At 34.3% G+C, this 27391-nt stretch overlaps 1 protein-coding gene across 2 annotated transcripts in view; it reads right to left on the bottom strand.

Moving 5' to 3' along the window:
• LOC127167824 (zeta-sarcoglycan) overlaps positions 1-27391 on the bottom strand; it is a 309249-nt gene that overhangs the window by 67974 nt on the left and 213884 nt on the right. For both annotated transcript variants that reach the window (XM_051114095.1, XM_051114105.1), the window contains exon 3: positions 22824-22925. In XM_051114095.1, coding sequence (XP_050970052.1) covers positions 22824-22925 — 102 coding nt within the window. The remainder of the gene's footprint in view (positions 1-22823; positions 22926-27391) is intronic.

The following is a 27391-nucleotide window of genomic DNA, read 5'->3' as shown; positions in this document are numbered from 1 at the left end:
ACCAAGTTTTGGATTTGTCACTCCATAATACTCTTTTTAACTGATCTTCATTCCATTCTTTAGCATATCTTAGCCTTTTTATCATGTTCCTTTTCTAAAAAAAAAAAAAAAAAAAAAAAAAAAAAAAAAAAATTGCATCTTGGCCTTCCACAAAGTCTATTCATGATAAAGCTTATTCAGACCGCAGCAGGGTCAACTTGGCATCCCAATGAAGCTACCAGATGCTGATCCATTGGAAGCCCTTGGTGGGATTATTCCGGTCTCTAAAGAAGAAGCTTTTCATCAGATTTTAAAGTTTTCTTGGCCTTCCAGTCATTGACCTGTTCTGACTCTTCAAATTTCTTTAAAACAGCTTGAAAGCCACTTCCTGACTATTCAGTTCGTTTGCTGATTTCCCTTTAAGAGAGGCCTTGCTGATGCAAAATTATGATTTCATATCTGTCAAATTCTCTGATATTTGGCATTTTGAATAGGATGGTGTGATTGAAAGTTGGTCTTATACATATTAGCAAGCTTCCAATGAATTATTCAACATGTGCTCGAGCATGTCTTGCAAACCTGGTGTATTAGACTGTTTTCGCAGCAGTATCAAGAATAAGGGGAGGTCACACTAAATACTTCCTACTTCCGTTTTTTAATATTGCATATATATTTTCCACTATTTTCTGGTTGTATTATAATAAGGAAACTGAGAAATAATTATATATGGTTACAATTGCTAAAACAACAAATCTAATAGTGGCCTAAGAATTTGCATAATACTGTATATATAAATTGCTCCAATATGTGAACTACAGTGTATATGAAATGTGCAATCTTTCTTTAAATTGACAGTTCACCCCCAATTTTTTTTTTTTTTTTTTTTTGTCCATTTAATGAAGTCAGTGGAGCACTAAACAACACAGGTCCACACTGGCTCTCATCAATATGGAAAATGAAAAAAGAATCTCAAGGGGAAAAATAGAATATATTTTTGTGTTTCACAGATGAAAATAAGTCAGGTTTGGAATAATATGAATGTGTGTATGATAACAGAACTTTCATCCGGTTACTTTTTTTTATCCATTTAATTCCTAACATTTACTAACAATTACTAACATAATTACTAAAATTAGTACAAATTATCTGTCTGTAAAACAACCCTTTATCGAACGTCTGTGAATACACATTGGAGAGAACCCTGAAAGACATTTATAAAGCTGGTTTTTAAGGTTGTATTCCCCCCTCCTCCCACCAAATTTTAAGAAGTACACAAATGATTCCTCTGTTGTTTTGCTCTTGTTACAATACCAGCAGACATTCAGCATCATGGACAGCACAGATACATGCATGGGAAGAAGAAACCAGCCAGAGAGCGTTGCTGATGGCACATAGGGAGGCAAAACAGATGATGCAAGAGCAAGTCCAGGGTTAAAGCACTCACAGTCTCCTTCTGGAGTAGAGAAGGAATTAACTGAGGAATCTCTCATCTTGCGTAGGTGTGAAATGTCAGTCATTTGCGTTTAAAGTACTGTCTAACAACTTAAATTGCATCAGAGAGAGGCATATCAAAATCAAACATCATATTATGTCTGTTCTCTGTAACGTAATGAGAAACTTACATGACACTACTATTTCTCATAAGATACAAACAAGTATTACTTCTTTTATGCCTTCACTTTTTTGAACATTTTACATGATTCCAAACATACAGAAAAAAATCATGTTTAGTAAAAAACTAACAAAATACCTATTTCATTCTTTCATTCATCTAGCCTTTCTGTGGGAAGGGGTGAAACGGAAACCTTTGCTATAGGTAGGGTGACACAAGGAATGACAAACCAATCTATCTCCCAGTGGAATGAAACTAACAAGGTTCCATTTATGACACTATAAAATAGCAGAGAATGAATGTATGTTCCTGCACCCTAAGGGGGGATAAAGCTTAAGACCACATTTTTGCCTTTATGACGGCATGTCTTAGGAAAGGCTCTCAGGGTAAGTCTTTGTGCCTCTTACAGAGCTAAGCACCATGGAGGTTCAGGTGGTCTTTCAGAGGGCAAGACCAAATAACTTCACTGCTCAAGGCTTAAAGGTGAAGTGCAATTTTTTTCAATGTTAAAAATACAATTTGATATACCATGGCAATGTGCAGAGACATTCTGTTCTGTGCAATTTCTAATGAATTCTCCCTTGAAGAGTACCTGTTTATGTCAGAACAAAATAAATGACTACAGTTAATATGAGGGTATAGAAAGTATCTACTGTAATATAGTATGAGGACATAAAAAATATAATGGGATGTATAAAATTCTAAAATATCATGAGCTAAGATGTAATAATTAATTTGAATCTACCCATTTCGACATCTTTTCTCCAATAAAAATTCTTTATTCTGAGTTATTAATTCCTAACTGTATACTCCATCTATTGAGCGCTGCAATTTTCACAATTTTATTAAGATATGAATCAGTACATTATGTCTTTAGGCACTTTACCCAAAACTAAATTTTGGTTGCTGCACTGGTCTTCATAAATCAGTTGTGAGATTCAAGCATCTGAACGCTTAAAACGTAGGTACACTAAGATCCAGTCCAATGCTGTCACTGCTCTAGATGAGGTCAGCATGTAAGCTGGCCTTAGATTACACACACTTACACACACACATTTGCTTTTGAGTTTGTAAACTTCAAGCGAAAGGCAATATTTTCAAGGCAGCTTTGGTGGAAAGAGCATTGCCAGTTACTGCCAAACAGCTATTTGTGCACGACTATGGTGAATTTGCCCTGCATGTCCCTGAATCACATGTAAACACAAACACAAATACTGGCTTTCATTGCCTGTGCCCTGTAATGCACAGTTAACACACATTTGTTATCGCAAGGGCAAACATATGCTGAAACACCCACACGTATAGTATGTATTTGTATACTGTATGTGCCTACACTAGTGTGATCTGGGCTGAAAAGAGTCTGGATTCTTCATTAATGTAGAGGTGTTATATACAATAGGTTGTTAGAACTATGAGCACAAAGGTATGATAAAGTTGTTTGGTTTTATAATAGTCCCTGGAATCACCTAATCATCATCTACTGTAATTATCATAAACCAAAACCTAAATTAGACTCAGGTGTGCTTTGGAAGCCCACATGGACTTAACAACAGATGTGCAGATTTGACTGCTCCTTAAGCTAAGAGTAAAAGCGTATGTGTAATTTCATTCAATCTCCCTTGAATGTCTAAAACCATATTTAATAATTTGATGTTATTCTGTTGGGAACACACACATTGTAATGTATTAACAGGGTTACCTGACTAACAGATGCAGTTTAAGCTTGAATTACTATTTCAGTATTGGTAAACATTTACAGTTAGGTTCTTGTTAACATGGCTTTCCAATTGACTGCATGTGAAGAGTTCAGATGCAAAAGCCTCTAAATCCATCTGATGTTATTCTTTAAAATTAGCATTTCTTTCTGGCTACTGTGTATAGGTTTCTTTATAAGTACTGGTACGTCTGACTGGGCTGGGGCTGGAATTTAGTGAGTTTGAAGTAAAAGTATTTGATGGATGTATACTATGTGTCAGGAGCATTCACTCAGTATCATTATCTCATATTTGACCGAGATGGCTTTTAGCTGGTTTTGCCTCCGAATTCTTCATGTATTCCAGCTGCAAGTTAACATTGCACAACTGCCCACTTTTGAGTGGAAACAAGATAATAAATATTAGGAAAAAACAGATATTAAAACTTATTCAAGGAATGCAGGAAACATGCTTTTCATGTAAAATATCTTGTTTAATATACAAAAACAAAATGTTAATTATTTTACCAAAATAGGAGGGATCATACAAAATGCATGATATTGTTTATTTAGTACTGACCTGAATAAGATATTTCACATAAAAGATGCTTACATATAGTCCACAGGAGAAAATAAGCTGCTATTATTCAGAAAAATCCTTCAGGTCCCACAAATTCTTTGGTTTTCAGCTTTTTTGTGTATTTGAACCCTTTCCAACAATGACTGTATGATTTTGAGATCAATTTTTTCACACTGCCCAGATAGCACATGTATGTCTGTTAAAGATCATCTTGTGTGTACAACCATCTGACACACGTCTATAAGACGTCAGTTTTACATACATTCTAAACCATTAACATCTAATAGATGTCTATTTGACATCTGATAGGAAACGTCATATAGATGTATTGCAGATGAGCAAATACTCTAAAAAATATGTTTTCCAGTTGTAAATGCAGACGTCAAATAGACGTCTCTATGATGTATATGTGCTGTTAGGGTGAGGACAACTGAGGGACTCATATCCAACTATTACAGAAGGTTCAAATGCTCAATGATGCTCCAGAAGAAAACACGACACATTAAGAGCCAGGGGGTGAAAATGTTTTGAATTTGAAGATCAGGGTAAATTTAACTTATTTTGTCTTCTGGGAAACATGTAACTATCTTCTGTAGCCTCTGAACGGTAGTACTAAATGAAAAAAAAAAATATGATATTAAGGCAAAATAAGAAAATTCTCCATTCTGTTAAAAAAAAAAAAAAAAAAAAAAAAAAAAAAAAAAAAAATTGGCATTTTTTTCCTTCTGGAGCATCAGTGAGCATTTGAACATTCTGTAATAGTTGCATATGAGTCCCTAGGTTGTCTTCAGTGTAAAAAACGGATCTCAAAATCATACAGTCATTGTTGAAAAGGGTTCAAATACACAAAAATGCTGGAAAAAGAATTTGAGAGACCTGAAGGATTTCTCTGAAGAACAGCAGGCAGTTTAACTGTTCAGGACAAACAAGGGACTCATTAACAAATACCACTAAAAAAAACAAAACAAAAAAAAAAACAGCTGTGGATCATTTAGGCAACAACACAGTATTAATAATCAAGTGTATGTAAACTTTTGAACAGGGTCTTTTTTTATATATTCAACTATTATTTTCTCTTGTGGACTATATGTAAATGTCTTTTATGTGAAATATCTTTCACATAAAACAACATGCATTTTGTATGATCCCTCTTATTTTGGTAAAATAATTACCATTTTGCAGATTCTCTAAAGTGTATGCAAACCTTTGACTTCAACTGTATATTATAACGAAGTATATTATAACAACATTATACTATATATTACAGCAAAAAATAACACCAGTGGACTATTGTGAAACACTTTCCAGATCATTTATGAATAAAATATTATTTTATATAACTTAAAATGACTTGGAACAGTTTGCATATATATGATCACTGCTTTGCTCACATACAAACATGCATATACCGGCAAACGTTTTGCACTGTGAGGAATGAGATTACACTAACATATCATACTGCTCACGCTCACAAAGTGCTGCTGATCCCAGCTGACAAATGCCCTGCACTGATGTCTGGATACCATCCAATCTCACAGTGGCCTTGGGCGGACTGGAATATGATTGGTTGCCATCCAGAGTCAGAAATCTGAGTATTAGGCATTAAATCCAGCCTTATGATTAGTGCCAGTCTATAATGTCTTGCCCTGAAAACAATTCTCAAGACACTCTAGCAAAAGAATTTATAAAGTTTCGACGAAACAAACATAGCTGAAGATTTATTTGATGCAACTTTGTAAAGTTAGCTATTTTATGGTAAAAACGACCGTCGTAGAAGATTTATTTGATGCTATCCTTTACATAAAGTTTTATTTTGTTGCTTCCATAAATCAATATAAGCAATGTGATTTTCAAGCACCCAACAGATTGTTGTGCGTAAATTATTCTCTCTTCAAGGGCCAAACCTCGCTAGGCTTGGATGCACACACACAGGCACACACTGGCATGCTCAACACAAGAAAAGAGAAAGAAACCAGAGAGAAAGTCTTGTCTGATTGGTAATAGGTTATTGATTAGCGAGTCAGTTCAGTCCTGTGGTTTGTTGGCGGTTTGAGCTCAACTAGCCAACCTGTTCTAAAAGCAACTGACAAAACCAACCTGAAGATAAATATGTATATTCATGCATTTATTCTTATTATTTTTTTACATTCATCACACAGCTACCACCTTTTCGCTTTTATTCAACGAGCGTAAGAAGTCATTATTCGAGTCTGATGAGTTTATTTCAAGTGACACCAGTTCTGTTGCTCTCTGCTGACATGCTAAAAGTTTCTACACTGTGTTGAGCTAATATATTCTGTTGATTCCATAACCACAGCCTGTAAGGCACATCACACACAATCAAATTCACATGCGATATAGCAAAACCACACAGTAATATAGAAATTGGCTTACAAGATGTGAACTTCATGTTTTAAAGATGAGCTAAACTGCATCAGACAGGTGACAGCACTGTCAATGCGAGATTTATATTATATACGAAGAATAATAGAATGCATTTTTCTGAAATGTTCTTTAGAGGCAAGCTTAAAATGGCAGTTTGACATGTGCTGCTGTTTAACATTGTATGTTGAATCTCTTGATCTCCGGGTCTACATCTTATTAAAGCAATAGTTCAGCCAAAAATGAAAATTCTGTCATCATTTACCCACACTCATGTCATTCTAAATGCTTTCTTTGACTTCTCTGGAACACAAAAGAAGAAATTTTAAAGAGTGTATTTGCTGTTTCTTTCCATTCAATTACAATTAAGGCTGGCCACAATAAAAGGTCACTCTAAAATGTGCAGTTTTACTGTATTGGGGGTCGTCGGGGGGGGTGTACATATTGGGCAAATGGGGTATACTGTGCTAATAGGTTATTAAATCAAGATTATTGGTCTTGTTTAGTGCTTTTTGGGGAAAGAGAGAGAAAAAAAGGGAGTGGGGAGGACACGTATGGCATAACTTCCCATTTCGAATGTCTTTTAAAAGAAATTGCCTTTAATAATAATTTTTTTTTAAATTTATTTTTGGTTATATAGATGTACTTTTTTTCATTCTTTTTATTTTTATTCATTTATTTTCATTACGCAATGCCCTGCTGGGGCAACTTAATGGCTGCACTTTGTTCTGCACTATGTTTCACCACTTTAAGACAAATGGATATGTTGTTTGTTGTGTTTTCATTTTCAAGAGATTATAAGCTAGATGCAGCTTTTTTGGGTTTGCATTGAATTTTCTTAGACTTTTATACATAATAATTTTGCTTATGAATAAAGATTGATCTGCTGAAAGCAGTTATTTTGAGTTAGGTGCCAAATGTTGTCCTCCTATTCAAATTTGACATTGAAGTGGTGCATACAACATATTTGCCCACACATTTAAGTACGATTTTCGGAAAAAAAAAAAAAAAAAAAAACAACTGGGGAAAATAAATGCAGAACATGTTCACACAGAACACTATTAATATGACTATATGCATGAAACCTTTCAGAAAAATTTGAGCACAAATGGGGCTAATAAAAGTAGTCCCATTATTATACTATATTCTCTAAATTCTTCTTAATCCAAATCATAGTTTCATGTGAGAAATTTCAGTTATTCACTAAATTCACAAAGCTAAGCTAAAAGCCGCCTAAGCACAATTTCATCCATGCTCTCTAAAATGTCAAAAAAAAAAAACCACATATAATGATGTCATGTTATTAGCTAATTGCAGTTTAAACTAAATGCACTGTATTTACAAATAACTAGTTTATGCAGTTCATTCTATGCATATATAATTAGAATTACATACACCTACTGTTAGCCTAAATATATTCAATGACAATGCATGCACCTTCATACACATTGATATACACATTCATCTTGTCATCTTTCAGGCCCACACTCCTGTTAATTATGAGCAAGCTTTTTATAGATTCAAGCTGCTGTGTGGCTTTACAGCAACATAAAATAATGCATCACTCTCCCAGGAGTATTTCTCACGCTCTCAGCTAGATCTTAGCTCAGATCCCAATGTGAGCACACCACAGGGACTATTTGTCACTGTAGTACTGATCAAACTCCTCCTCTTTAATACTGCTTATCTTCCCCTATTGATCTTCATTTTACTGCCTCTCTATTGATACCAGGATGCTGTAAATGAGTAGTCCATATAAAATCTTTTGATCCTCTAAGTTTTGCTGTGCAGGAAATGATCTAAAAACCATGCACCGCTAGTTTGTTGTTTTATCATCCTCATGGGGAGATCTAGAGATCTAGAGGCTTATCTATAATGGTAGAGCAAGCACACTCATGTTACAGCATATACTAGGAACATAAAAAGAGGATGAGCAAGCAATAAAAGTGTGGGTCGTTGGGAAAGAGAGCATAAAATAAGTATTTTTATTTGTTTCTGGTCTGGCATATTATTTTACAATAATTGATCATAGAATTAGTATATAATAATGAAACAAATCGATTTGATTTGTGATTAATAGGTTTTTCAAAATTAGAACAATCTGATTCACAATGTGATTTGATTCAATCCAATTTGAATCCTTTTTACTTAGTTATTAAATTCTGTCATTTTTAAGTAAATCATAGTAGGGGTGAGTGATATGACCAAAATCTAATTTCACAATATGAGAAATTTTATTTCACAGTAGAAACATGGGAAATATGGTTCTTAAGGAGTTCACCCAAAACTCTCGGATTTCATAAAAAAAAAAATCTTAATGTGTGTTTTAAGGATGAACAAAGGTCCTACAGGTTTGGAACAACATGAGGGTGAGTAAATAAAGGTGATGTCATGTGATGTGATTTCATATTTTCTTTTGTCTTTGGAGTGTTTGTGCATATAGAAAATCTATAAAGTTGCAAATATTAAAGTTTCAAACCAAAAGAGATAGTCTTTATAAAAGTGAAGACTTTTTATAATAGCTAATACTAGCCTAATATACTGTATAATAAATAATACTAGCATAATATACTGTAAGTAAAAGGTTGTTTAAATAGATAATGTAGAAATACCCTGAAAATATTAAATATAGAAAGATTCTGAGAAAACTTTCAGTCTCTGAAGTAGATGTCAAACTAAAATTACCCTAGCGACAGGTAAGTTAATTAGCACTTGTGGAGATCAGAAATAAACCCAGGAGTAACAGCTGCACGCTTCGTGTTCTGACTAATGACAGTCTTTATGAGTCCCACTATAGAGAAATCACAAAAGAGGCACTTTGCTAAATAAAAAGCATTGCTTCTGTAAATAATATTGCCATTAACATCAACTTATTCACTAAGGAAATTACTCAAGAATAAGTATGTGTTAAGGAAATGTAATACCTCAAGATAATGGTAAATAAAAACAATCTTGAATGCACATGCTGGGCTAAAGCCAAATGGCTATAGCTAAAAGAAATGTTTGTTTGTTTTTTCTGATCAAAACCCAAAATATCAATATCTTAAAGCACTGTTGTAAATAGAAATGCACATAAACACAATACATAATACCATTCATTTTGCAGAATGTACAGTTCAGTTCAAAAGTTTGGGGTCAGAAAGACTGCTATTCAGCAAGGATGCATTAAAATTATTAAAATATGTTCCTTCCTTCCTTCATTCATTCATTCATAAATGAATAAATAAATAAAGACATTTTTATTTTTTTTTTATTTATAAATAAAAATAAATTAATAAAATAAAAAAAATATAAATAAATTAATAAATAAAATAAAATAAAATAACATAATAAGCTGAATAAATGCTTTCAACATATATGATGATAATAATAATAATAATAATAATAATAATAATAATAATAATAATAATTATAATAATAATAATAATAATAATAATAATAATAATAATAATAATAATAATAATAATAATATTAATAATAATAATAATATTTTATCTGGATTTCTGAAGGATCATGTGACACCAAAGACTACAGTAATGGCTCCTGAAAAAACACAGCTTTGCCAACACAGAAATATATATATAATTAGTATATATCAAACAATTAATCGTGATTAATCACATACAATATATATATATATATATATATATATATATATATTTGTATGCATATCATTTTTTTACGTAATTTATGTACTGTGTATATTTATTTATGCATATATATATAATATCAATTATATGAATATAAATATATACATGTAACATTAAAATATTTTCAAAATGTTTACTGTATGTGTGTATTTATGTCTACATAATAAATATACACAGTATACAAACATATATGATGTGATTAATCGCGATTTATCATTTGACAGCACTAATATATATATATATATATATATATATATATATATTTTTTTTAATTGTAAAATTGCATTTTTGTCAAATAAATGCAACCTTGGTAAGAGATTCAAATCTTACCGACCCAAAAATCAAACATCATTGTAGTTCTATATGCATTCTACATGCCAAAAGAAATTACATTATAGATCACTGTGTGGGATTCTGTATCCCAGTGCAATGCACTCAACTTGACCTTACATTTCAGGATGAATGATGAACCAGAATTAGCATCGACGCTTAACACTCGCTCTTAACTCATTATCTGTTCATGACAGTTGGACACCACTTACTGAATAAAACACACATCATGATGAAACAACAATGTAGTTGGTAATGACTGTTTGTTTGTATAAAACTGCATATTTCACAGCTTTACATACTACAAAGTAGTATAAAATAAATACTGTGCAATATGTAAGTACACTAGTATTAGCACCTAAACAAGCAGTCTTCACTTAATAAATCTTACCACATTCTGGACAGCTGAGGAAAGACATTCACCATGAAATGAATGTGCTCAATAAACATGTGAATGAATATTTTATTCCCAACTTTGAACATGCCATATCTCAGAAAATATGGAGCAGCTTAGATAAGACAGCATTTCTACCAAACACCTTTTTTTTTTTACTTACTCCAAAGTGTTATCGCAGACATAAAGAAACAGTTTATCTCAATAAAGCAGTAATTTTCCTTTTCTGTCCTAAGAAAAGAGTGGAAGAAAATCTCCAGCAAAGGTTGTGCATCACTTTCTAAATCTAAAACTGAAAGATTATTTGGATTTATCGTTGTTAGCAGTCTCCGGGATTTCCTGTCCAGACTTCATTTCTCTTTAGTCGCACTGACACGTTCTCATCACCTCTAACATTTACCTCCGCAGTCCAGGTTGTACCCTGGGCCCTGCTAGCTAAACACCCAATGGCTAGCCTGCCCTTTTACACATGCTACATAGCCCCTGGCTAAATGTCATTAGTCGCCGATGAGGATCAAAGCTAAAATGGCCCACTAGCCTGTGTAATGTCAATGTGTAGCATTAATTAAACCTGTGTCTGTTTTTAATTAATTTCACTAATCGAGAGGGGCAGGGTTGATCCCAGGTCCGTGTTAACGGCCATGTCACCGTGTAGCGACAGACGAGGTATTTGATATCTGAAATGGCGACCACTGGAAATTTGCAGAAGGCACTGCTGATGTGAGATGTTAAGATGCAGATAGTGTTTGTATTTATATGCTTAATTAACTGCGGCTCATTGTTATGGAGACAGTGACCCCAATTAGCTACGGCCCAAAATACTTCAGGTAAACACAAACCTATTTGGTGATGTTTCATCAAATGCTAATTTGTTCATTCACATGAATGCTGCCATAACAATTATGTACTGAGGGCTTTTAAAGGAAACCCCGGGTATTAAGACTTGTACGGCATAATATAACATAAGTGATGTATCTTGCTGAAATATGCAGTAGAAAACCCATGAAAGATTTACATTATCTTAAAGATCTGCATCATTATATATACATTTTGGGGGGCGCCATTATTTTTGATTCAGTGGCGCTACCTGTTGCTAATTTTCATATATATATATATATATATATATATATATATATATGGGTCATTTTATAATTGTGGGTACATCTCATGTCCGTGAAGTATATTTTTAATATATTTTCATCAATTTAAAGCCCCAATGCTTAATTTTGTAGTACACAATTCTACTTTTCCCAGTCACACTACTATATGTTGAAAAAGCCATATCTTTTGTTCAAAAATAATGTTCATATCACATACAATTCTGGTATTCACTGTCTGATTTTGTAAAGTTGCTCATTCTACTCTGCATTTAAGCATTACAATGACCTCAAATATAAATTAATTTCATAGTTTTGCCTTCAGTTAGATTAGGTTATCAAGACATTTGGGTTTGCGCTTCAGAAATAATAAGCGTTTATTGTGATTGTTTTATTTGTGTCCGAAAAACCACTGTCAACTAAGTTACCGACTAGAAAGCCCTCAAAAAGAAACAGTTTGTCCCATTCTCGTATAATTTGCACAGTATGATGATATTTCCTCTAAAGGAACATGGATGAAACACTAGAAGTTATGTTTTCTCTCTTTCCCCTGATATTGGTTTAACTAATAAACCTGTGTCAACAGTGGATTAATTGACTGTCAACAGTGTTACACAAGTATTTTAACAAGACAATTTAACTACAACTTATGTTTTGTTTATGAAAATATATGTCTAAACATATCATATGCTCAGTAGTTCGGCTTCCATGTTGAGTATGGACCCAAAACACTAAAAAATGTCAACTAAGTTACCTGTCAACTGTGTTACCCAGTAAAGGTAACATAGTGGACAGTAGCAAACATAGATGGTATTTTCTGCACTTTATACAACATAGATTGTTCCAGAGCAGCTATGTAAGGTCAAGGTTGGGTTTTTGGAAAAAAAGAAAACTTTTTCTTCACATTGTCAAATTCTACATTTTAAAATCTGTCACTTTTGATTAATGACTTTTGAATAGTAGTGTACACATTTTCCACTCACACACAAAGTGATTCCATACAAAACATCTAAAGTCAATAGCACTGCTGTGGAAACTCACTGTGAGTTTTATTACATGTCACTAGCAGTTGATGTCATCTCCGCATCTGTCGAATAGCATCATGTTGCTATCATATGCCCTCGTAAACACGGTGCCCACCCCTCCTGTACGCAAAAACAATAATAATGTGCTTTGACAGAACAGATTGTGCGACACTAATATAAATAAAGAGACTATCACTCTTCGTTATGCCTGCTGCTCTCTGATGACACATCTGCCTTGTGTTTAGATGATGGGTAATGTCTAACCAATCACAGTAGAGTTATCCAATCACATTGCATGTTGGACTTGTTCATCGAGCCAATCGAAAAGAGAGGTGGAATGACATTGCTAAGAGATGAGAGGTAATTGTAGAGGTAACCTGTGCCCACGAGGCTTTTGAGAATTTTTGTGCATTTGAGAGAGAACGCGGAGAGAATAATTAATATTCTCCGTCATTCTTGGTTCCTGAAGGTCTGAACAGTCCCCATGTTTTATCATTCTGAAATGTTGTTAAATGTTAATGGGAACCTATTTTTACATGGGCCATTCCACCACACTCCCAACCCCCCTGAATAAAACATTAGTACCAACACGCTGACCAATGCTTGTGAATCCCTTGCTCTATGATTGCAGATACATTCAGTGTTTGGGATGGATGATTGCATTTACAGTACTAATAGGTGTGACTCTTGAATTGTCCTGTTCATTCAGTGACTTAGAAGAGCACCTTTATGACGACAAGCTACATCTCTGTTCTCGTACAAGACAGAAATAACACCTGTAACCATGTCAGTGAGAACATGGTTAATGAGCACAGGTTTAGCTATCTCAACCTGAGGCAGTCTATACAATTTACAATTATGTAATAAAATGCAGCAAAACATTTCCTCAAAATATCGTACTAATATCACTGATGTGCCTAAAGGTGAATAACAAATTCAGTGGAATAACAGGTACATATTTAATAAACATTTTTTTTTTTTAATTAATGACTACAGTGTGAAGTTTAGGAATAAAAATTTCACATTGTGAGATCCAAAACAGATCAAATTTGATTAATATACAGTAGTCAACATTTGAAGTGGATCAAAATCTTTAATCAAAGTTGTTCTAAAACCAAAACAATACCCGTTTTTGTCTTGACAACTTTGATGATTTTTTGATCCACTTCAAATTTTGACTACTATTTTCTATTTAAATATATTTTCCTTCACAAAAATAAATAATATAAATACTAAATACTTATATAAAATACTGAATATATATACTGTTCAAATTAATTGTTTTTTATATTTATTTTTTTTTAAATTTAAATATGTTTTAAAATCTTATTAATTTTTGTGTCTTCAGTGTCACATGATCCTTCAGAAATCAATATCATATTATGATTTGATGCTCAGGAAATATATTAATATATTTAATATTTTTGTAAAAACTGGAATACATTTTTTGTTTTCACCAGGATTTATTTATGCATAGAAAGTTTAAAATAACAGCATTTATTTCAAATAGTACTTTAATTTTGATCACTTTTATATGAATTTTCTAAAATAAAATAAAATAAAATAAAATAAAATAAAATAAAATAAAATAAAATAAAATAAAATAAAATAAAATAAAATAAAATAAAAGTACTGTGCATATTTTCCACTTTTTGAAATGCCAGCATGCAGAATTCATGTATGTGGTTAAGGAGAGGTAAGGTGACTAATAAGTGAGATTTCTTTCTAAAACACAGTAAACAGGCACCACATGAAAAGAAAAGGCATAGATTATTTTTTATCATGAAGTGTTGTTGTGTCTATACTGCATATCTGCTTCTAATAATCTTAAATGTTTGTACTAAATAAGGACAAATCTTTTTAGAAATTATACAAATATATGCAAAAGATAGTTAAAGAGTTATAGTTAATAATTATATAAGAGCGGATACGGTCATTTGTAAATTTTATGGGTCTGGTCTCATCCGCGTCCAGCTATTTTTAGCTGTACAAAACAGCTTGTTTGCTGCTTGATATTGCAAATTAGTGTGTCTTACATATTATTTTACTGTATTATCTTAAGGCAAGACACTCCAGGTGAATAGGGTAAAAAAAATTGATTGATTATACTGATAACTGCAAAACATTTTTGTATTACAAGTTTTCTAAAATGTTAGGTTTAAATATGTAAATTACACTGGATTAAGTCAGTTTCATTTTTTTTTTTGATATATTACAGTCAAAAGTTTTTACAGAGGGAATTTTTGTCACCCCATAATTCAGAAAATACTTAGAACAAATAGAAAACAACATATTTTCACATTTTTTGAGGAATACAATGTTGTGTATAATCAAACAAATTATATATGAACAAATGCCTCTGTAAAAACCTTCAGGATATAGAAAAATGTAAAGTTTGGTGTATGTGAGTGCTATTGAAGTGAAGATTTATGGCTCAGTGTAGGAGAAACAACTCATTTTGAGCAAATTGGATTTAAAAATATTAATTGTAATGAAATCTATTGACACAAATAGATAGTGCTATAAAAGAAACACTTAACAGTGTCTTTTGGATGTTTTCTTTCAACTAGTTTGGAAAAATAAAAATCCAAAAAGCCCAAAATTTCAAATTTGACAGATTCCTGAAAAAATCGTTACACGTTGTAAATCTTCTCCTTATTTCCCCAACCGGACGTCGCGCCCATAGGCTTACTTCTGCGTTGAAAAATAAGATGGATAATCTTACTTATTTATGCATTCATTTTATATATCCTTGAGTTCAATAATGAACAGACAGGACATCTAAATAAGCTCTAAAACCAGTTTTCCGATGCAAGAGAGAGATTGAAACTTGCAGACTCTTGTGGATACGTTGGCTCTCTCTCGTGCATTTGCCGCATTTTCAATTTCTCTCATTCTCCGCTGATCAGCAAAAAAGTGGGCAGCTCTAGTCTATGTGTATGTGGATTGTGTTTAGACTCCTGAGAAGGGATTTACAATCATTTCAACAATTCCTAGAGAATCAACTTGACATTTTTTTCTTGTCTCAACATTTGTTTAAGGATGAAATAAAAGGGGATATTACTAAGGGGAGGAGAATGAGAGAAAACATCCTATTTCTCCTGCATCATACAGAGTGTGGAAATAATGCCTACAACAGGAAACTTTTGTCTCATTTTAGCAACTCCCAATACAGGCATTCTAGCAACAAGGCCACAAGGGAGAACTATAGAGAAGGAACGGGAGAGAAAGAGGGAATGATAGATAGTGCATATGAAAGAGAGAATGGTTGTGCAACATTCACAAGAGACAGAAGGTAGGGAGACAAAAATAAACTTTTGTCTTTGTGCCTATAGTGACGTATGCTTATAAGCTGAGAGAGACACTTATTAAACATGCACAAGACCTTTGTCATTAGTCACCATAAAGATACAAGCATACGAACACATGCATACGTCAGGCCTTTAATGAATTAGCTTGTCCTAGGCAATGACATTACCACCGTAACCTGACTAACTCAGCTTTTTATCCAAAGCACAGAGGTATATATGCTGAAAAGATGCACTTAAATTAGCACTGCAGAGTCGCTGTGACTTTATCACTAATGCCGAGAGATCTCGCTTTACCCTGTATGTATATTCTGTTTTCTGTCCTAAATCTTAGTGAAAAACAAGGAAACAGCTTTGCGTGTATCAGCATAATTTCAGCTCATGAACTAAACTGATTTTGCAAACTAAACGAAACTGTAAGTGATGAAAAACATGGTTAAATTACTTTCCTTCTTTCTTTCTTTTTCATTTTTTTGAAAGAAATTATTATATTTGTTCAAGCAAGGATGCACTAACTCAATCAGAAGTAACAGTAAAGACATTTATAATGCTAGAAAAGATGTATATTTTAAATAAATGTTCTTTTCAACTTCCCATTCTTCAGAAACCTGAAAATGAATAACAATACATACAAGTTTTCATAAAAATGTTAAGCAGCCTTCAACATTAACTGTCTTCAACATTAATATTAGTACATTTATTGATTTCTAGGATAGATAGAATGAACAAACAAACAAATAATAGATGATATATAGATAGATAAATAGCTCTGTTCACAGCGACTTGTTTTGCACATGCATGTCTCTTTAAATGATAATGAGCTCACTATAACTGCTCACCCCGCCCCTCTTTTTTGTGTCTGTATTCAGTGGCATGTTACCATCAAAAGCAAAACTAATCCACTTGCGTCCTCAGTGGCTCTGATGTCAGGAGAAAACGAAGACTCTTATTTTCAATTTTACATCCACCTACAAAACATCTGCATTGATTACGAGACATTGTTGTCGCTACAGCTGCTCGAGCACGGAGAAAATGGCGGACAGCATACAACTGGCTGAGGGCAAAAATATACTAAGACCATGTTCACACTTGCCGTCTTTTTTAAACTGCCAGTGTCTGTTTTACATTACAATCCTATGGAGTGAAACGTGTTTTCAAAAAAAGTCCTGAACGCTTTTTAAACGCCACCACCGGCATCTTTTTCTACAGCTCAGTGCGTCATTTCAAGTTGAAAAAAGTTTTCTGGAAAAAAAAATGCCCTATGTCAAGCGCCTTTTGACAGCTGACCAATGACAAACCAGTAGCGAGACCTGTTTTTTTCCATAACAACAACAAAACAACAAGAAAAAAATGGAGAAGGTGCCGGTAGACAGGCTTTTATTTTATTGTTGTGAACCGACATTCTCCTCCCAGTTAACTTCAAATACCGACACGCTGCGCCGATAGCCTAGTGGGCAGCATGTCGACATGTAGTGCCATTGCACTTCAGGTTCTGGGTCCCTTCTTCGAGTCCCGGCTCACAGACCCTTCCCCTTTTCCGCCCCCGCCCCCCCCCTCCCACCTCACTTCCTGTCTAAACACTGTCCTATCAAATAAGGGCAAAAATGCCAAAAAATAAAAAACAAAAGCCAATGCAAGAGCAAGCTTTCTCTTTTCTTGACATTTATACTGTTGCAGCTTTTGACATCCTCGGCTGCAACGCTGCCAGATTTTTTTACTAAGAAAGCGCCCTTGTCAACTTTTTCTTGTCAAAAAAGGTGCCAAGTGTGAACATAGCCTAATACGAGACAGTCCATCAGCAGTCGTGGGCGTGGCTTGAGCAATATGACATCATAATGCTCCAAAAATCTAAACGCCTATTTTGGGGATTAAAAAAAAAAAGTGAGTGAATGGATTTTTATCATTGTAGGGAGGTTGTGTCTGCACACTGCTAAGACACATTCATATGCAAACACCATGTAAAAGTGAATTTTGCATCCAATCTCACCTTTAATACGTCAATCTTACTATGTCCTCAACACAGGGTCAAGAAAAAAACAATTCTGGCAGCAGGCAGCTATTGGAAGCCTGATTCAAATTCAAACGATTATGCAGGTTATTTGTCAGCCCAACAATGTTATAAAAAATTTCAGCGTGTTGGTAGATAAGAGCATATTAAAGCCCTAATCCATTTTCAGTAAAGTTCCATTATATAAAATGTAAATTTTGTTGCTATTTGGTGTCTTCAAACTATTTTTTTTTTAAATCCCCTTCCTTTTGTGCTGGGTTTAGAGTTGTAACTTTCATGTTTTTTTTTTTTTTTTTTTTTTTTTTTTTCAAGCTTGTTGGCTACATACTGTCACTTCTCCTGCTGCCCCTCATGCTCTGCATCTTTATTCATCCTTCTCTAGCACCTTTCCTTTCATATGTTTCCTTTTCGGTCTTGCTTTCATGAGTGCCTGTGTCACACATCATTGGTGGCCTTGTAGAAGCAGGGTGTCAATCCAGGCCAAGGCACAATCCCTCTTTGTAGGAGACGCCAAAACAGCTTGTCTGCAGTATTCAGCTTTACAGCTCAAGGCTTTCCTCTCAGACCAAGACCACCATGCCCTGTCCCCTCGACCCCAAGCTTCTGGCTTTCTACATTAGGTGGATTAATTGTAATTTGCAATGTTGCACCCTCACAGTCATCTGAGGCGAACGATCCAAAATGGCTGCCGTGTTGCTGCGAGGGAGTGTTGGGATTTGCGACGCTGTGTTCTCGGTGGGGTGCTGAGGGTAAAAGCAAAAGCCCCTCGACGGGCTTTGATGTGCGCTGGTGATTACTGAGGCTAATCAGGAGTGCCATCAGCGAGCTAGCAGCAAGCCAGTGCTTTGTTTGTGTTCTTTAATGCTAATCACTGTGGCTAACACATTAGGCACTTTGATTTATTGGCTCAAGGACAAGGCTTCTTTATAAGTTTATCTGAGCAGTGGTAAAGGGGTTTATCATTATTAATTAATGTGCACTCCAAGCAGGCTTAGCGGCCATTGTTTCTGCACAGTGTATAAGTATAGACTTAAGTATAGAGATTGCTACACCTTTATTAAGTTGAGTTTCACTAGTTCTCCAATTACCAGCTCTGCTGGGTACTGTTCCCCAACATGGGGTAGCATGTGCTATCTAAAGCAACAGGATTGGTGAAAAGCTAAGATCTGGCAAAAGTTGTGTTTGAAATATGTTTGCTAAAAAGGCCTACTGAAGATGTAAGCAACTTACTGTTGACAAATATATAACAGGTAAAACATTAAAGCGCAGATGCTAACAATGGACTATTAATAATATACAGCACTGAAGAAAAGAAATCTGACTGAAAAAAGACTGACTGTTTAAGATAATTCAATCATGGTCAGTAATGTCAGGGATTGACCTGCTAGAGCTGCATAAACTGAAGTGGAACAGTAAAGGAACATCAGTAAACTGAAGCGTTGCAAGCAGGTTAATTAATTCACCCAAATGCATTCTATAAATATGAGATTAATCGCATATATACACAACATAAAAGTAAATATTGTAATTTGCTCAAAATGATGTGAATTAGCAACGGTACCAATATTAGATAGATAGATCCATCTATTTGTTCATTATTTGTTTGTTTACCACACTATCTGTCTGTCTGTCTGTCTGTCGGTCGGTCAGATGGACAGACAGATAAAACGATAGATAAAACGATAAAAAGACAGATAGATAGATATTCTAACGAACAAATAAATATAGATAGATAGATAGATAGATAGATAGATATAATCCATACTCTGGTCTCATTTCAGATCCAAAAGCATCCAAAATGTTATGGTGTTGCTAGAGGAGGAGTACAGCGAGAAGTGCCTGGTACCCACAGTGACATTCAGTGGTAGTAAAGCTCTTATATAGGGATGTATGAGTGCTGAAGGTGTGAGGGAGTTGTGCTTTAGCAATGCTGTCATGAATTCACATACAAAAAACTAAATGTAATACAAAAAACTAAAACTGAAGATGCCCCCCCCCCATTCCCTGCATTATTGGGCATTTTTTCAGCATGACAATGAAGATATTCATTCTCCTAGTGGACATGTATTTCACTCAATCTTAACACACTTGAGAAGCTGTGGGGGATTCTGTAGAGACGAGCCGAGCAACACTCCCCATTAAAGACCAGGGCGTTTAAGGAGCTCATCCTCCAGAAGTTAAACAGGACAGATCAGAAAATTTGTCATGAACTTGTACTCTCAGTGCCAAGAAGGGTCAGAGCAGTATACTATAGTATACTAGAATATTATACATTTGCTTCAATCTAGGGTGTACTAATTTCTGCAATCCTTCATTTAAACAATATTAGCTAATTTATTTATTTTACAGAAAATATTGGCATATATTTTATTGTTTTTATTATGTATATGTTTGATACATTTCAATTTTGCCATCCATATTCATCAGTTTTATTAGTTATCAATAAGAAAATACATATTTTATATTTATTTACAGGGGGTGTACTCATTTATGCTGTGTACTGTAGACAGAACGATAGATAGATAGATAGACAGATAGATAGATAGATAGATAGATAGATAGATAGATAGATAGATAGATAGATAGATAGATAGATAGATATTACTGTGTATAAGGAAAGCTACAGTGATAACAGCCACAAAGAGAGGGAAAGAGAAGGAGAGAAATCGATCAACGATGTTGTGTTTACAATTGGGTGCTAAAGGTCAACAGAGGCCAAATACAAATGAACCGGAACATGATGCATGCGTACAGCAGGAGTTTGGGGAAGCGCCCGACCCTGCGTACTTCTCTGCATGTGTGCTTGACAAAGAATGTGTGCCTGTGTGCTTGCTCTATTCATCTTAGTGATCTACACTCTGTCCTGTCACATATATCAGGAGTTCAAGCTAGAATCCCCAGCACACTCACTCCAGCATCACAGCTGGTACCTGCGATGACAGACCAGTGATGTCTGAAACCATGCCAATTTACACTTCCTGTCAGCATGCTGGGTGTGCCGGCATTTGATGGAGAGTGGAGAAGTAGTATAAATGTCCTTAATTTTTATAATTTATAGCTTGACAAAATGCAAATGAGATGGAAAATAGATGGCAAATGCTGAATAAAGCATGCTGCAAATAACTGGCTGCATTTAGCCAAACAAATTAAAATACCATAAACATTGAACAGTTATCAGAATCTTAAATTGGTATGGTCTTCACATAAGGATTTCTTTCTTTTTTCTTTCTAACAGATGTATTTACTAAATAATGTGCAAATAAATAAATAACATGAAATTAAAGGTAAATATATTACAAATTAATAAATAAATATATTATTTAACTTGAGAGTTAATACGCAAATGATACATTTAAAAAAATCAAGCAGAATGAACCTGTTTTAGAGGCTGAAAAGACGTCAGCCAGCAGATTCACTAGCTAAATGGCAGCACAGAGTGAAATAACTGCACTGAGGGATTTAGCAGGCAAAGTTCAGCAGGTTGTTTGAGCTGCTTAAGGTTGATTCAGCAGCGGTCCTGTCCCTGTGACCTGCTGCACCTGGCAAGAGAACAGGAGCAAAATCCACGTACAAAAAGCAAACACACTACCCTAATCACTTAGTGTGCTGACAACACTTTGCTGACAAAAGTCCTATTCTATTTTTCTTTTTTTTTTTTTTGTGGTAGCTGCTGAAGATATATAATGTCAGCGCCAAAGAGGCATAACAAGTGTTGTGTTTTGGGATGCACCAACAAACATAGGAGTCTCCATATACTCCCTTCGTCTGAGCTGCTGAAAACACTGTGGTTAAATTTTTAAGGAAATGTCCTGAAAAAAAATCTGTAAAGTCTCCTATATGTTTAGGGATCAATGCCAACGCTTCAAGCACAAACATCAGCTCCAGACAAAGTAATCACACGTTTGTTTTCCAAATTGCCTTGACTCTATAAGGCTAATGTTGCTAAAGCTATTATTGTCCCTGCCTGTTTTCACTGATGCTGCCTTCATGTGCTACCAGAATGATCGTAAACAGGAATGTGGTAGTTAAAAATTGCATATGAATGCAATGTGATGTCGACCACTTCAATTTGTCGACCTCATAATCAGAAGTGAGACTTATAAAGTTTGTGATAGCATCCGATGGCACCATGAGACCAGCTTTGTCGTTATTTTTATCGCACGGTGCTACCCGTCTGTGTAATTCATTAACGTGCATTTATTATACACAGTACAATCAGATGACTGACTTTTAAACTGATTCCGGTTCAAACATACAAGGCTGAACACCACTACTGAGAGTTTTTGACATTTTCAGTGACTGAAATTGTCCTGTTTTGTTTTTGCCAGCCCTTGAAGCTCAGCCCTCTTCTGAAAAAGGGGCTGGGAGCATCAGCTCATTTGCATTTAAAGGGACAAACACACACACACAAAAAAATGACACATTTTGGATCATACTCTAAAAGTGTCAATTTTTATAAACTATAAAAAAATGATCTGTTGGGTATTTTGAGCTAAAACTTCACATACACACTCTGGGGACATCAGAGACTTATTTTACATCTTGTAAAATAAGCATAATATGTCACCTTTAAAGTACCATGTACTGACTGAGTGAATATAATAAGACTTGTTTGAAATAATAATAAAAAAAAAACCTGGATAATCCTCCTGTCAAACAAAAAAGCTCATTTCATCCAAATATGTTTGCTCTCCAACTTATTTCATCTAAATATGTTTGCTCACCTGCCAGTCACATGTTTACAAAATGAGACAGAACTTCTTACCCGTCTGGATTTGATCTCTTTCACATAAAGTGGAAGGAGGAACTCCGACACCCCCTCTAATCTGATGCCCTCTTTGGTTACGCGGAGATTTCCCATGCCATCCTGAGAGATAGAGAAAAAGAGAATTTGTCATGTTTGTGCAAATATATTAATGTTATTAATGTAAAGCAGGGGTCACCCCACTTGGTCCTGAAGGGCCGGTGTCCTACAGAGTTTACTTCGGGAGCAAGTGTGTTTAAGTTGGAGCTAAACTCTGCAGGACACCAGCCCTCCAGGATTAAGTTTGGTGACCCCTGATGTAAAGCATTGTGAGTATTTTTCACTGTAAACCATACATCCTTTAAAGGAGAAGCCCACTTTCAGAACAAAAATTTACAGATAATGTACTCACCCCCTTGTCATCCAAAATGTTCATGTCTTTCTTTCTTCAGCCGTAAAGAAATTATGTTTTTTGAGGAAAACATTTCAGGATTGTTCTCTATATAATAGACTGCTATGGTGCCCTGAGTTTGAACTTCCAAAATGCGAAACGATCAGTTATAAAAAAAAAAAAAATTAAAAAACTTTTTAATCTCAAACGCTCGTCTTGTCTTGCTCTTGCCTGAACTCTGTGTATTCTGGCTCAAGACAGTTAGGGTATGCTGAAAAACTCCAATCGTATTTTCTCCCTCAACTTCAAAAATCATTTCAAAATCATCCTACATCGCTGCAGAAGTACCGACCCAGTCTTTGCAAAGTGAACATGCAAAAAAGATCAAACTCCATTAACAAAAAAGGTAAAACAGTGATATAGGATGATTTTGAAGTTGAGGGAGTACATGAGTTGGGAGTTTTTTCGACATACCCTACACTGTAAAAACACAATTTGTTGAGTCAACTTAAAATAATTTGTAACCTGGCTGCCTTAAAATTTTAAGTTCAGTCAACTCAAAAAAAAGTGTATTCAACTTGAAATGTTAAATTATACTAAGTGACAACTTAGATATTTGAGTTGAATCAACTTAAATTTTTAAGGCAGCTGGGTTACTTACCCATCTGTTAAGTTTAGCAAACACAAATATCTAAGTTGTTGACTAAACTTATTTGAGTTGACTGAACTTAAAATTTTAAGGCAGCAGGGTAACAAATTATTTTAAGCTAACTCAACAAATTGTGTTTGTTATTTTTTACGGTGTAACTGTCACGAACCGGGAAAAAAACAGAGTTCAGGCAGAGCAAGACAAGACGAGCGTTTGACATTAAATGGTATATAAATTTTATTATTTTAGTGAAAATAACCGATCATTTCGCTAGATAAGACCTTTCTTTCTCGGCTGGGATAGTTTACAACCGCATTTGGGATCGTTTGAAGCCACATTTACACTACATTTTGGAAGTTCAAACTCGGGGCAATCCACTAAATAGAGACAAATCCGAAAGTTTTTTCCTCAGAAAACACAATTTCTTTACGACTGAAGAAAGAAAAACATGAACATCTTGGATGACAAGGGGGTGAGTACATTATCTGTCAATTTTTGTTCTGGAAGAGGAAACACATCAGGGTCAGCATGAAAACACAAGATATAAGAGATATAAACTCGTGATTCGGAGGGGAAAAACATTGAAATAGTAAAATGTAAACTCACAATTGCAAAGAAAAAGAAGTCATAATCAACTTTTTAACTTTTTACTCTGGCGTAAACCAAAAAGAAAAAAGTTTTTGAAGAAGATGTAACTTACTGACCTCAATGATTTACACTCTTTTCCATCTTATTTTTCAGAATATTTATTTAGCTCTTTTCTATCTGAATTCTTTATAACACAGCTCAGATAAAACGCCCTCGGTGTGCCTACAGTTACAGACACACATTCAGTCATTAGCAGCTTCAGCATAACATATCAAAGGCACTGGGAGTTTCATTACATGTAGCGTTGGTGTGCTTTACATTGTGAAGCATGAATTAGTTCGATTTATATGCTCTTGCTTTTTTGAATGAATGCTCTTCTGCCTTGTAAAGCAAGAATATGGATGTCAAAATGTAAAAATTAATTTTTACAAAGAGTTAAAGAGATAACTAGCGCAGTTTACTCCCACGTCTCTGTATTCTGCTAAATGTATGTAAACACTTGGATATGGCAGATTGTGGATTTACGCATCTCTCAAAGGCAGTTTCGCTATTCAATTTGGGTTGCACAAAAAGAAGCCCCACAGCTATTTTCCATCTTCCATTTCCCCTATTTACCTCTCTTCTTCTCAAATGCCATCTTCTCTCTTTCTTCCCCTCCCTTTTTCATCTTCTCTTCCCATCAAATTTTCAGTAACCAAGAGATTACAGTAATGACGTCAAATGATGACGTCAAACTTCAGTCCACATTGTTAATATTTCTAAAGAGACTGGACATTGTTAGAAGAGTAACAGAGCATTTTTTTCCTGAGTAATTCATTTCTAAAAAACAGTTAACTCTTCAAATTATTGAACCTTTTTACCTTTTTATCATGTTGACCTTTCTCGTTTAACCTGTTAATTTTATCTCTCAAGAGTACATTGTGTTCTCGGGCAACATTAATGAGTCAATTACTGGAGAAGTTGACTTCATGGTTGGCTCTAAAAGCATTGTTTCGGAATTAGCACATAGAGCATTATAATTATTGCAAGTGAGAGCACTGCCAGAAGACAGGGACTTCAAGTCCTTTTCCAGCACCATTTCAGGTAAACTAAAAGCTTGAAAGGTGGACTCTGTTAACCTCATGTTATTCTTTGGGAAACTAGACCGTGGCACTGCTGTCAAACAGGCATTTAAAGAGTGAACAATGAACATTATTAGATAATGTATTTCAAAATGTTGAAATACATTATCTAATGCATTATGGGTTCTTGCCTGAATTAGAAATGACAGAAGTTTGCATTAAAATGTATTTATTCTTTCCATGGATCCATGGATATACACTACCTTTTTTAAAAGTCAGTGCTATTAATTCTTAATAAATTAATACTTATTCAGTAAGGATGTAATACCATGATAAAAATAAATTCAATACAAGTCAATTATTCTGATGATTAATCAAGCAATCGGATAAATATAATTATGTTTTGTGGTATTTAAAAAGTGAACAATAACCTTTAAATGTCTTCAAACATATATATAGCAATAAGGCAATATATAATAGTTCAAATAAAGTATCAAAAGTAAGTAATCATATGGTTTTATTGAACAAAACTATTCAAATACATAATGTATTATAAACAATAGAACTAATGTACATTATGCATTATATCAAATGACTGAAGAGGGCACCAACGGCCTGGCGATTGTTTTTAAACGTTACTGCGCATATTTAATATTTGGCTATTTTTTTTTATAACAGAAATGCTACAGCCACTGTAATTTCTTGAATATGTTGACATCAAAACGTGTAAACTTAGAGTGAGGATGTGTTCTCCTGTTTGCCTAGGTTTATAAATGATTTACCTTACAAATTGGATGAAATGGCGCACATGCGTTCCCAGATGAACGTTACAATAAACCCAAACGCACAGAAATATGTAGAGATGGAGTTTGAAATGCTCCACACATGTAAATGACAACAGTTTGTGTGGAACAACATTTACAGTGAACGGAGCTGCTCTGACGCGCACGTACGTAACCTACATGCATGTAAATAATTACAGCGCATATATTAAACCTGCGTCACATATATTTATTTAATTGAATTGGAATTTGTGAATTCACAATACTCTTATTCCTTACTATGATTTTAAATGGGTTTTTTATTTGCAAGTACTTGAATTTAATTAAAATCGAGGAATCGTGACAGCCCTAGTAGTAATATTTCACAATATTACTATGTTTGCTGTATTTGCAGTTGTATATTTCACATTGTAAATGGGTCATTCTATAACTGTGGGTACATCTCATGTGTAATGAAGTATATTTTTAATATATTTTAATCATTATAACGCCCCGATGCTTAATTTTCTAGTACACAATTATATTTTTCACAATCTAGAAACTAGATTTTAAAAAGCCATATTGTTTGTTCAAAAATGATGTTCATATCACATACAACCCTGGTATTCAGCTGTCTGATTTTGTAAAGCTCATTCCACTCTGCATTCAAGCATGAAAATTACCTCAAATATAAATTAGTTTCAAAGTTTTGCCTTCAGTTAGATTAGGTTATCAAGACATTTGGGTGTGCACTTCAAAAATAATAAGTGTTTATTGTGATATAACTTTTTTTATTTGTGTCTGAAAACACATTGTCAACTAAGTTAACCACTACATTCCCAAAATGAATGGTTTGTCCCATTCTCACATAATTTGTACAGTATAATGATATTTGCTCTAGAAGCACACGGATGAAACACTAGAAGTTATGATTTCTCTCTTTCCTCTAATATTGGTTAAACTAAAGAAATTTGTTTATGAAAATATGTTTTTAAACATACCATATCCTCAGTAGTTCTAGACTTCCATGTTGAGTATAGGCCCAAAAAAATGACACTAAAAATGTCAACTAAGTTACCTGTCAACTGTGCTAGCCAGGAAAGGTAACATGGTGGACAGTAGCAAACATAGATTTTTTT

This window comes from Labeo rohita, chromosome 1, assembly GCF_022985175.1.
Source record: "Labeo rohita strain BAU-BD-2019 chromosome 1, IGBB_LRoh.1.0, whole genome shotgun sequence".
NCBI lineage: Eukaryota > Metazoa > Chordata > Actinopteri > Cypriniformes > Cyprinidae > Labeo > Labeo rohita.
The sequence above is the reverse complement of the archived record's forward strand: the minus strand, read 5'-3'. Positions and strand labels throughout refer to the sequence as shown.